This window comes from Lucilia cuprina, chromosome 2 (assembly GCF_022045245.1).
Source record: "Lucilia cuprina isolate Lc7/37 chromosome 2, ASM2204524v1, whole genome shotgun sequence".
Lineage (NCBI taxonomy): Eukaryota > Metazoa > Arthropoda > Insecta > Diptera > Calliphoridae > Lucilia > Lucilia cuprina.
Genome location: NC_060950.1, coordinates 48,033,027 through 48,046,164, shown reverse-complemented (window position 1 = coordinate 48,046,164; position 13,138 = coordinate 48,033,027). Strand labels below are relative to the sequence as shown.

At 31.1% G+C, this 13,138-nt stretch overlaps 1 protein-coding gene across 4 annotated transcripts in view; it reads right to left on the bottom strand.

Moving 5' to 3' along the window:
* Positions 1–13,138, bottom strand: part of LOC111677206 (calcineurin-binding protein cabin-1-like) — a 637,283-nt gene that overhangs the window by 409,981 nt on the left and 214,164 nt on the right. For all 4 annotated transcript variants that reach the window (XM_046947473.1, XM_046947468.1, XM_046947458.1 and 1 more), the window contains exons 11-13: positions 8,354–8,510; positions 8,042–8,282; positions 4,383–4,885 (exon numbers count right to left, since the gene is read on the bottom strand). In XM_046947473.1, coding sequence (XP_046803429.1) covers positions 4,383–4,885; positions 8,042–8,282; positions 8,354–8,510 — 901 coding nt within the window. The remainder of the gene's footprint in view (positions 1–4,382; positions 4,886–8,041; positions 8,283–8,353; positions 8,511–13,138) is intronic.

Sequence of the window (13,138 nt, the reverse complement as noted above, 5' to 3'; positions counted from 1 at the left end):
ACATAAAACTTTTGACCTGGAAGTTGCGAAAAATCTGCCAGAACATACGTTTCGTCATCCATTATGCAGCAAGAATATTTTTTTATAAAACTTGACTTCAATTTCCGTGCTCTGTTTTTGGCCTCTAAATTTTTAGCAGCGTTCCTGTCAGGAACTTTTTGAGCCTTGTATGTTTTTAAACCTGCATTAGCTTTAACTTTTCGTACCAAATAGTCCGAGCACTGAGCTAACCGAGCTGCTTTCCTACCGGATGTGTTGGGAGCTCTTTTGAAAATGCGTTCTATTTTTTTGGCTTTAGAAACATCATGTGGACCATTCCTTCTACCTGAACCAGGTTTTCTATCAACTGACAAGTTCTCCCGGTACTGTTTAATAACATTGGAAACAGTTTGACGGCAGACCTTTGTATGCTTGGCCAACTTTTTGTAAGACCAAGTTGGGTTTAGTTGAAAATATTTAATAATTTCAGTACGCACTTTTTTCTGGTCACTCATTTTAATCAGATTAACAAAAAAATTAATATAATTGACATTACACATAATAACTGACATGTTTTTCAAAGGTAACTTGATCAAAAAAAATCAAATAATAATTTGGTTGAAAAATGTAATGAAAAACGTGTGTTAAGAATTTTTCGATCTCACTCCTTAGTACCTTTGATAGAGAACTATTAGCAATGTATTTAAATATTAAGCATTTTAGATATTTACTGGATGGTAGATCTTTTATCGTATATACCGACCACAAACCTTTAGTATTTGCCTTAGATTTAAAGACCGAAAGAAGTCTGAGGCAGACACGGCACTTTATATACTTTGATACTTTGAACCTCAAATGTTCTAGGCAAAGTATCAGCTACAACATTAACGTCACATTTAATATGTCGAATATCACAGGTGAATTGAGCATACAAATATTCTGATCTTAATCTAAGAGTGTTATTTGATGAACAACTGAAAGATATAGATCTTTCGCATCTTCTTTCCGATAAAAGCAAACACTTGAATCTTAAATTCTTACAAATTTCAGTTCTGAATAGTGCTCAATCGTAAATTTATAAGAACTATTAGAGCTTGCTTATATAGTTATCGCAAATTTCACATTTCATAAAATACACTGATAAATGCCTAGAAAAATAAAGGACTCTGAAATTGAAAAAAATAGATATTATTACACAGAAAAAAGTTTCACCATATATATTATGAACTGCTTTCATTGACAAAAGTTAATACTATTTAAGAATAAGTTCCTAAATTGTATAATTTTTAACATATTAATTTTTTCGAACAAAATCTAGAAGCCTTGACTTAAAATATTTCAAATTCAAATTATATTTTTATACCCTACACCACTTTAGTTGGGAGGGTATATTGGGTTTGTGCTGATGTTTGTAACGCACAATAATATTGGTCCTATACCCACCTTAAAGTATACTAATCGGCTCAGAATCATTTTCTGAGTTGATTTAGCTATGTCCGTCCGTCCATGTAAACCTTGTAATCAAACTACAGGTCGCAATTTTGAAGATAATTCAATGAAATTTGGTACATGATCTTCTATTGTCCCAGGGACGAAAATAGTTAAGATCGGTCCATTATTTCACCTAGACCCCATACAACTGAACCCCCCAATAGGGCTTGTAATCCTTGTAATCAAACTACAGGTCGCAATTTTGGAGATAATTCAATGAAATTAGGCACATGATCTTTTATGTTACCGTGGACGAAGCTTATTGAAAATGGTTACCATCGGTCCATTATTTCACCTAGCCCCCATACAACTGAACCCGCAGAATAGGGCTTTTAAGTTCATAATTATGTTTAATATACTCATATCTCGACAAAAAGCTGCAATAACCAAGTTGAATACAAGATTTGATGACCCCCACGAATTCCATAATAATAGGTTCTTATATGACCCTAGCCCCTATGAAAAGCGCTCATCAAAATTTCACTTAAATGTCCACAATTTTATTCAACAATAAACGGCTTAAGTATGTATATCTAAGGCAAGGTACAATACAACTTAAATGCTTTATTATGGCAACTAAATCTCATTATATTTTTGTCAAAGGTGTAGGGTATTATATGGTCGGCCTCGCCCGACTATAATTTCTTACTTGTTTTTTGTTAAAAATTTTTGAAATTTTCTTTGAAAATTAGTTCATTTCTTTATGATTTTAAATTAAAATCGATAAAATGTTCTCAAAATTGGCCGGATGTTATGAAGAATAGATGTTTTACTATGTTTGCTGATGTTTTGTTGTTTTAGATTTGGTTCCTCAACATTTCAATTTATGTTTTTATACTCTTTACCTTCGTAAGAAGGGTATATATAAGTTTGTCATTCCGTTTGCAATTTCTATAATTTAATTTTCCGACCCTATAAAGTATGTATATTCTGCACCCTTATAGATAGCGAAGTCGGTTAAGCCATGTCCGTCTGTCCATCCGTCTGTTGAAATCTGGGCCCCAGATATCAGCGAGATACGAATCTTTAATAATTCTGTTAAAATGCTTTCGAGAAGATCGCTATTTAAAATCAGCAAAATCGGTTTATAAATAACGGAGATATGAACAAAGATCCGAGAAAACTCTGAAAATTTTATCCAAAAAAGACATTTTTTCATGTTTTGATAAATAAGCAACAACAACACTGTGAATAAGAAAAAGATGTATATGTGTGTGTAGATGTATTTACCCTTTAGCACGAAAAGTGCCAAAAGCGCATTGTCAAGTAACTAGTTACTGTGGTAAATAAAGTGGTCGATATTTTGCCTAAACGTAAACTACATTTCACCTTTATAATAAATAATTCATATTTGATAAATTTTCGCATGAAGTTTATGAAAATAAATTTCAAATAAATTAAATGTTTTAAAAATGCCACTTTAATATTCACATGTAGTGCTTAAAATAACTACGAAGCACATTTCAGACGAAATGTAATGCTGAAATGTTACAAAAATTACATGCTATTCAAAACAACAATTAGAGCTTTGTTTGAACAAGAGATCAGTAGCTCAGTGGTAAGAGCATCTTACTACAAATTGAAAAACAAGAAGTTCAACCCTTGCCTGAGAATTACTTTTTTCATTTTATTTTTTAATTTTTGTTGGAGAATTTGAAATGGTGATCCTCACTAGTTCACTAGTTGATATCGCCGTTATCGAACTAGTTAGTCGTACTGCAGGGTATATTTGGATGTAGGTTGGTTTTATTGCGTTGTTTATTTTGTTTTTCTATGTCTTTCGTTTTATATTTTTAGATGTCTGTTAGTTTATTTGCCTTGTGTATTTTTTTTCGTTTAGCGTTGTTGTTGTTCCTTTTGTTTTGCTTTTCATCTAATAATAATGTAGTCGGGAAAAAATTTAAAATTTATAAAACTAATATGTACAGCCGAATATAGTACTCTTACTTGTTTTATTATACAATAAATACATACTAAATATGGAAACATACAGTAAAAAAGGATAAAATAGAAAAATAAAATATAAAAAATTTCCGTCATGTACAAATATGTTATGAACTTTTAATATTCTAAATGAAAATGGTTTGTGAAAAAAGTCATGTTCGATTCATTATATTTATAAACAAATTCATTCCAGATATAAATTACTTCTTTTAGAATATGATAATAATAATGATCCTACTATATCTAAAGTATATTATAGAGCTTCAATTTCTAAAAGTTTTCAACCGAAAAAAATATATCAATTTCGTTGCAAAAAGACAGATTATATAATTATTTCTTCAGACTTTATATAATTATTTCTTCTGAAACAGAGATACAAAAAACTAATAAATTACCCATAGATTTCGAAGAACTTCTAAAATTCATTGCGATACATATTTTCTTCCAAAAGATGAGAATCTTAGTATTTCGCCAATACTAAGATTGATGGTTCCTTTCAAAGGAAAAATATCATTTTTATGCCAAAGAAACTTACAAAATGGGGTATAAAAATATTTTGTTTGTGCAGTGCAAATGAAATTGTCTATGATTTTGAAATGTATTAGGGAAAAGGGAATTTGGACAACAGGAAGAACAAGAGGAAAAAAATCGGATATTGATCTACAATCTGAAAAAGAAATTGTTTCAAGGATTATCATTATATATCGAATGAATAATATGTGGGTAGATTTTGTTGAACCAGCCAATAAAAAGTTGTAGGGAAAGAAATAACTTATATTTATTTCGAATTTTATAGTGTAGTAATACTTTTAAGTGAATTATGGACTTTAAAGCTATTTTCTGAATGATATTCTGTATGAGCCTATATTTCAATATCCTTTAATTCGAATTAGATAAAATTACGATTACAAGTGAATGTGCAAAAGAATCTATATAGAGGTAGAACTATAAAATATAGGTGACATTACCTTATAGGATCCAGTCCATTCAGTTTCGTTTCTATTTTACTTGCTTTAGACAAAGCCATGCCAGCCCATGAGTCAAACCTCGTTGGATTAACTGCCAAATCAAGAGTGTAAAATTTAATTGCCTTAATGAAATCTCTGTTTTTGAAATAAAAATCTGCCAGCAAATAATATAAGCTTAAGACTTTATATGGCAACTTAAAAGCATTTGCATCCAAAGTTGGTGATTCGCAACGTCCTTCAATGAACATTGTTACATAATGTATGGACTTTGAAGGATCAAGCTCCTTTGGCATCAGTGATACAATTTTTAATAAAAGTTGCTCCATATCCGATGATATTGATTCTAACTTGTATGAGTTGAATTCGGGGAGATCTTCTGGTCGATATAAGTCAAAAACTTGTATTGCCTTTGGCCAACATAGTTTTATTTGAGAAGCCTCATGATCCTCTAAATGTCTTAAACGTGCCTTTTTTTGAGGATATTTAAACAAGCAATAAGTAACCTAAATAAATAAATAAAATATATGAATTAATTATAATATGAAACAGGCAGTTATAAATGTATATTAATATATCAATAATACATGGAATTATCATATAACCTTGATCTTACTTTTGCAGATATTTGTCTAATTACCTACGTGTATTTAATTTAGAAAAGACTCGAAGTCTTATTTATATAAATTTCTCCTTTTATTTCTTTGTTTTATCTATTTCTTTGTTTTTTATGTAACATAAATCACTAACTGGTTTTATTTTTAACTTCTTAGTTAAATTTATGATGAATTACGAACGAGAAAGAAACTCTTAATAAACATATTATAGTTCAAAAGGAACTTAAAGATTTTTTTGTGTCACATTTTCATTGGAAGAAAATAAAATTTTTATTGGCAAAGGAGTTACCGGCGCTAACATTTGGTCCTTCGAACGTTCTATATTAGGCTAGGAGTTGATTGGACTGGTAAAAAAAGATTAGTTTACAAATAAGTTGTTCTTCTACTATAACAACTTAAATGACTAAAACAAAAACACGCATTAGTTATGCAATCGGATGCTTTAAAGCTTCCCGTGCATATGAAAAAGATTCCATTCCAGGTTCCATGCACAAGTTATCCATACAACGTAGGTGTAGCCAAACAAGAAGGAAGAATAAAATCCATCATCAGCTCATATATTCAAAATCATAAATTGTCCACTTTACAAAGAAACACGACTGGATATGTACAGTGTAAAAATTATATTTTGTGCGATTTTTTATTATTCTGATTAAGAGTGATTAGTTTCAAAAGTACCCAATTGGGAAAATGGAAAACGGTGAGTTTTGAAATAGTTGTTGTAAGAAATAATATCTGTGGTGGTGTAAAAAAGGGAACAACAACAATTGTGGCCAAAATTAATTTAAATTTGCTAAATAAACAAAATAAAATTGCTTTTTGTTTGTGTCTACTAGTGGTAAACAATACTGTACGCCAATGAAGTGTCACATATACATATAAGTAGGCACTTCTAACCTAGAAAATTTTAACATATTTACAAGAATATGGAAAGTAGAAGAAAATGTAAATATGACATACATCAAGTAGATGCATTTTGTAATAATTTTGAGTTGATGCCATCAGAGGAACTAAAAGTTTCATACATAGAGGTATTGCATATAGAACTAGATAGAAGATGGTTTAAATTAAAAGAAAGTTATGAATGTTATGTGTTGGATGACGAAAAATAACCAGAATTAAATAGTAAAGTTGATGTGTCTGTTGGATATGAAAAAACCTGTAATACTGTGCAAAATCCAAATCAAAAATTATAGGGTTAATTAATGTAGCAACGTCTGCCAATTTAAATAATTCTCAGAGGGCAGATACAAATGCGGCACACCAAATAGTGAAAAGGTTTGATTTGGTTGATGACAAGACATGTCGGAGTATTTTTCCAAAAGAATAGAAATGTTAGAAACTGTTTCTGATATGAAAAAAAAAAACATATAAAAATGATAACCATTCCTCAAGAAATCAATCATTTCATTCGCAATCTAAGCAAAAATTTTAATTCAAAACTTGCAAACAAAATCACCCCCTGCATTTTTGTAAAAAATGTAAGGCATTATCAGTGAACGATAGAAGAAACGACGAAGAACCTAACATGAACCTCGAGATCAATCCCAACAATTTCCTCCTAAGGACGATAATAAGTGGCTCCCAGCGTGCTAACTCCTCTTTTAATACTCAGACATCACCAAATGCTACTACAGTTAGCCCACAGGAAGATAATATTTTAAATCACCTTACACGTTATGAAAGGACTACAGCCACTCTTAATAAGTGGCTCCCAGGGTGCTAATTTCTCTTTTAATACTCAGTCATCACCAAATGCTACTACAGTAAGCCCACAGGAAGATAACATTTTAAATCACCTTTCACGTAATGAAGGGACTACAGTTTAACCACGGCCTTGATAACCATAGAGCAATTCGGTGCAGTTATTATGGTTAGAGCTTTATTTCCACACGAACACAACAGAATCTTACCATACCTACTACCAAAAAAAAATCAAAGGTAAAATGTTCTATTATCCTTAAATCTAGGGTGTCTGATTTTAAACTCAAAATACAAGGAGTTGTGGTACCAATTGAAAATAAAAGTGAAAAACAATACTCGTTTTATCTCCCACATCATGCGGTTATCCGTCGGGAGAGTAAAACGACTAAATTAACGCATTGAAGAAAACATCTAGCCGGTTTTCTTTGAATGATGTGCTCCATCAAGTTCCAACACTTCAAAAAGATTTGATGAAAATTGTTTTAGGTTGGCGACACTACAAGTTTATTTTTACGGGCGACATTCATAAGATGTACTGACAAATTTTGATACATGAAGACGATTGTGATTTTTTGAGGTTTGATTATTCGTGTACAATTAAGACTTTGGGGATCTGCCAGATGCCTTTCTTGCTAGCTTCGATAGATTTCGCAGGTCGCAGAACCACAACAATTTCCTAAAAACAACAGAACGTGCTCTAGTTGAAAAATACAGCTAATTTGAATTTGCATGGTCTTTCACACCGCCTTATGCACCCCACCCCACATGGGTGGCCTATTGAAGGCAGCAGTAAAAGGCATGAAATCACACTTGAAGAAAATTTACTCTGTCTTTTACATTTCAGAAATTTACAACTCTGCTTATAAGAATCGAAGCAGTATTAAATACAAGACTGAAAATCCGAACGAGATGCTTCATCTGTCTCCTGGCCCTTTGCTACGAGGTGCCCCTATCACCGCTCCACCTGATTCTCCCTTCAAAGATTTGTGTTATTTATATATATGAATATGTTACCGAGTGACAACGTCGCTATAAATGGAAAAAAAGGAGAAAATCTAAAGCTAAATGATGTTGTTCTGGTAAAAGATGACTTGTTGCCACCCACTGAATGGAGCCTCAGTCGAGTCACAAACGTAGTTTCAGGAAGTGATGGTAAGGTTCGAGTGGCAAATGTTCTTATCCAAAACGGAACCATTCGAAGGTCAATAGTAAAATTGTACCTACTTCCCACCACATATAATTCACCAAATTTAAAGTTAGATATATCTAATTGCAAACCCACAAAATAAATTAATCAACTATATTATTTCAACATTTCTACAGTGTAATTAATATACATACCTGTTCAAGATATTCGTATATGACATCTCGACAAACATCATAAACGGGAGCTTTTAAATTAAGCACAACAGCATCTAATATGTATTGTAGAAATTCTCCATTATCATTAGTACACCACTGGCGCTTACCCAAGTATTCATGAGCAGTAAACAAAATTAAAAACGACTTTGGAATTAACTCATTTACGTCTTGTATGTCGTCAGTTTTAGCATTGAGTGTATTAGGGCTATCATTTTCCTCTCTATGTATTATAAAAATATGTATACGCTTAAAATATTAAGTAATAAATATATTTATTAAATAAAATGTTACCTTAAAATAAGACGGTGCAAAATAACCCAAGTCCTCTTAAAGTTTATTTCGTGGCCATGATTACTATTTTTATCGAATGTTCCATCGAATTGATAAACCAAAATACGTATTACATCTTGAACCATCCGAGACAAATTTGCCTTGCTTAATACAGCAACTGCAATATGAGAAGAAATTTAAACTTGTATTGTATTGCACGATAGTCCATTCCGGGTAAACATTCTAATAAATTACATATAAGTAGTAAGATATAGCTAACAAGGCAAATCTTCTATAAAAATCAAATCAACAAAACTCAGATTTCAAGAAAAAAACTAGAGAGAAAATTTTTGGCTGGCTGATGCAAATCCGAGGTTTTGGTATTTAAAAATCTCGAAACCACGGATTTGCTTCAAAAATTTTTTTTATTTTCTCTTTTGAGCCATATTTTTCATACATTTGCAAATTACCATCTTATTTTATTGTTGATTTATGCAAAACGATTATAAATTAATTTATTAGTTTCATTTTAACACATCAAAATGTTGGTCATAGTATTCATATTCTCTGTCTGTTGAAAAACGAGTTAGAAAACTCATTCTATTTGAGCTGCAAACTTCGAAAATTGACACAAGAAAACCTAAAAGGACCTCCTCTGAAATTCATATCGATGTATATTTAGGTATCAATAAATTACAAAATTTTGATGGTGGGTATTTTAATTCGCACAGTCGAATCAACATCTATGTTTCAATATAAGATGGTTTTTCTTTTCGAACTTTACACAAGTCTCAGTGATACCTATTAAAGTAAATTAGCTTGTTCTAAATGTACATTAGGGTGTTCCGTTGGACCGATTTTTAAAAGGAATATTTCTAAAACGATACGTTTTAATGTACTTAACACGGGAAAATTTTTTAAAGTTCCTTGCCAGCGATTGAAAATCTTGATCTCATCATAACATGTTCAAATGCTTTTTCTGCCATCTTTTCGAATTGGGTTTTAAAAATTCCGTAAGCTCATCACTCAAAAAATAATTAAAATTTTTGTCAGTGTATTTCTGGGCCTTAAAACGACTTTAATTTTCACATAAATTTCAAATAATTCAGAAATGGACTAAATAAAACCAAACTATTTTTTAATTTTGACATTCACTCAAATAAAAAGCAAAAATAATTACCATTAAAATCATATTGTGGACCAAAAACATTCTACAAAAATTTTAAAATTATGTTTGCCGTAATCTGCTCAAAAATACGGAATTTTTAAGACCCATTTGGAAAAAGCAAAAATATTTTATTTTTCAAAAATTACACAGAACTCAGGGTTATCAATTGCTGGTAGGCACAGTGGGGCAGAATGGAAATTTTTTGGAAATAGATCTGGCATTTCTAAACGATCGGGATAAAATCTGGCGTAAGCGTAGCCAAGGAGTATTCGAGTTTAAGTTTTGAAGATGAACCCCGCAGATGCCCCAGGGACGGAGCTGTGGCGGCTCAAAGTAGGGTACCTACGACATGTAAAATTTTTAAACTCGTGCCATTTTTTTGTTTTTCACCCAAATACAAAGATTTTTATATTTTCTGAACATACTACTTATCTCTTATAATATACGAGTTATAGGCATTTAAAAATTTAGTGATACAAAATTTACCATACCTTGGTCCGCCTTTTTTTGAATACCGGGCGTAATTTGGGACCAAATGGACTCAATTTATATACAAAAAATTTCAGATCAATATCATTTACAGATCCAAAAATATACGTTTTTTAATTTAAAAATTAAAAAAATTTTAGATTTTTGCCGTTTTTTTGCCCAAAATGTGTCAATTTTATAGTTTTCTAAAAGGTATCTTTACGCAGAACGCTTTGGCGTAAAAAACTTGTCCTATTTTTTGAAAATGTTGCCACTGCGTCCTTCCGAATATGACCTATTTTTTTATCAAAACTTCAACTTTGGGCGACATGTGCTAAAATCCCAAAGCTGGGATCAGAAAACTGAAAGCAGTTTTGGAAACCTCAATATGTTTTCTATTTACTCCAAAAGTATTTTCCCAGCCCTAAAAAAAATGTGGACCCTATGGGCAAAAATGTAAAAAATCCCATTTTTGGGATTTTCATTACTATTTTTGGGAATTGCGGGATGCCCTTTGACCTTTTCAATTTTTTTTGCAATTTTCTTATTTGAGATGACAAATTTAACAAGCGTTGAAGATTTCATTGAGTTTTGTTCATAAATAAAGATTTTGTCATATATTACATATTTGTTAAATTTCTAAAACTATGATTTATATCAAAATTTTAATAGGGTCGCAGATAGCTACAACAATTTAGTCCATATTTATCCCTTAATATCTTTTTTTAGTTAGATATAGAAATTCTCGACCCTTTACAAAAAATTTCAAGCCAATATCTCAATTACATTCAAAAATATGTTCATTTAAACCTGTATCCTTTAATTTCATATTTTAGTATTAAACATGTTCTGTCATGTTTAAATCTTATATTTACCTATTTTCTATTTGTTTGCTTAGCCTTATAATTGAAAGGTCCTATTATGCTTAAATTTTCAGAAATTTATAACTATTTTTTACCTAAATTTTTTCGACAGATCATTTCGTTCTGTTTCAATGATAATTTCGATTCGACCCTTTACAAAAAATTTCAAGCAAATATCTCAATTATATTCAAAAATATGTTCATTTAAACCTGTATCCTTTAATTTCATATTTTAGTATTAAATATGACAGAACATGTTTAAATCTTATATTTACCTATTTTCTATTTGTTTGCTTATCCTTATAATTGAAAGGTCCTATTATGCTTAAATTTTCAGAAATTTATAACTATTTTTTACCTAAATTTTTTCGACAGATCATTTCGTTCTGTTTCGAATGATAATTTCGATTCATTCACTAATAAGAAATATCAATGACTGAATTACAGGTTATAGTAATATAGTCCTAAATGTTAATAGGTAGACAGTTCGTAATTTTTTACTTTGGAATACCTGTATCGGAAATGACAAGAATTGGTATATAAGTAAACTTCTCAGATTTTAAGTACCATATTTAATAAATCTACAATGAAGATTACATTAAAGTACGAAGAGTTGTGTTCCGTTTTATGGAGTGTATCTTCAAAAGGGCCAGAAAGAATTGAAGACATTTCAAATTATATAAAAACTACATATAGTAGAAAAGTAGACAAAACAGGCATATCAAAAATTGAAAACTCTTTGATGTAAAAAGTAAGTCTGTGGATGGAAATCAAAAGAAATTTCGATTAAAATTTTGTAGTTGGATAGAAACTACTACGGAAATCTCAACTTACAACACATCAGCAGGAGCGCCTTGCAAGTCATACGAAGACTTATGTTCAAGGTCAAAAAATTAGGGTCACACAAAAACTTTTTTCAATCTTAAATGAGGAAATTGCTGATACATTTAACGAAATACTGAAAAAGGAAAACCAACCTATGGATACCGTACATATTGCAACTATTCTTCCTAATGCATCACCAAAACGACTTATGCGAATTGTGGAAAGTATACCAACTCCAACATCACAATCAAATTTTACTGAAGAGGAAGCAATAGCGCTTATGCTGGTCTCAGTCGAAATAAGTACCAAATATTAAGGAAATCTCTGCATGAAAAAGGACACAATATATTACCATCATACAAGGCGATCCAAAAAAAAAAAAAAAAAAACAAACTATCCTACCATCACCTATTGCTGTTAATGATGTGGAAGCTTGTATTGATATATCATCTTTGCTCGAAAACACAGCATCAAGAATTGTGTCAGACTTTTCAGAAGACCAACTAAGGAAAATTCATAACTGTGATGTTGTCTTAATGTGTAAGTGGGGATGTTTATCAGCACTTCCAGAATACAAACAAGCTTGTGGAAGTAGGACATTAGCAGACTACAAAAGTGTATTTATGTTATCATTAGTGCCATTACGAATTCGTTCATATTCCCTTAATCCATCATCGTCAAGCATCGGAAATTCATTTGAAGATATATGGATCAATACAACTCCGGGTTCAAAAAATTTTTGTAGACCCATTGGATTTGAATATATAAAGGAGTCAAAGAAAACTACAAAAGATTTAGTGGAATATTTAAAAGATGAAATAAATGCACTGGAGCCCATTTGCATAAAAATAGAGGAATTTTCTATTAACGTATCATATCAGCTAAGCTTAACAATGATTGATGGAAAGGTCAGCAATGCCATAACAGAAACTTCTTCCTTCTGGAGATGCTCAATATGTAATGAGAAAAAGTCGCAATTCTCAAATATAAACAAAAGCAGAAGTATTAATGAAGGAGTCCTGTCTTTCGGAATTTCACCACTTCATGCCAGAATACGATTTTTGGATTACTTTTTACACATAGCATACGACCTCAAATATAGAAGTGTGCCAGAGAATCTTACTAAATCAACAAAAAATAATGAAGAATTGAAAGAACTGAGAGCTGCGGAAAAAAGCAGAATCCAAGAAGAATTTAAAGTTCAGATGGGATTAAACATCGACAAACCACTTCCAAGTTGCGGTAGTACAAATGACGGTAATACGGCGAGAAGGTTTTTTCGTGATTTTGAAATTACTTCAAAAATAACTGGAATCGACAAGGAGTTGCTTCGAAGAGTTAACACTATTTTAATGGCACTCAATAGTAAACATAAAATTAATGGAAATCGATTTGGGGAATATACATCTGAAATTTCTAAATTACTTGTATCTCTGTATCCATGGAGGGAACTAACACCAACAGTACACAAAGTATTGTGTC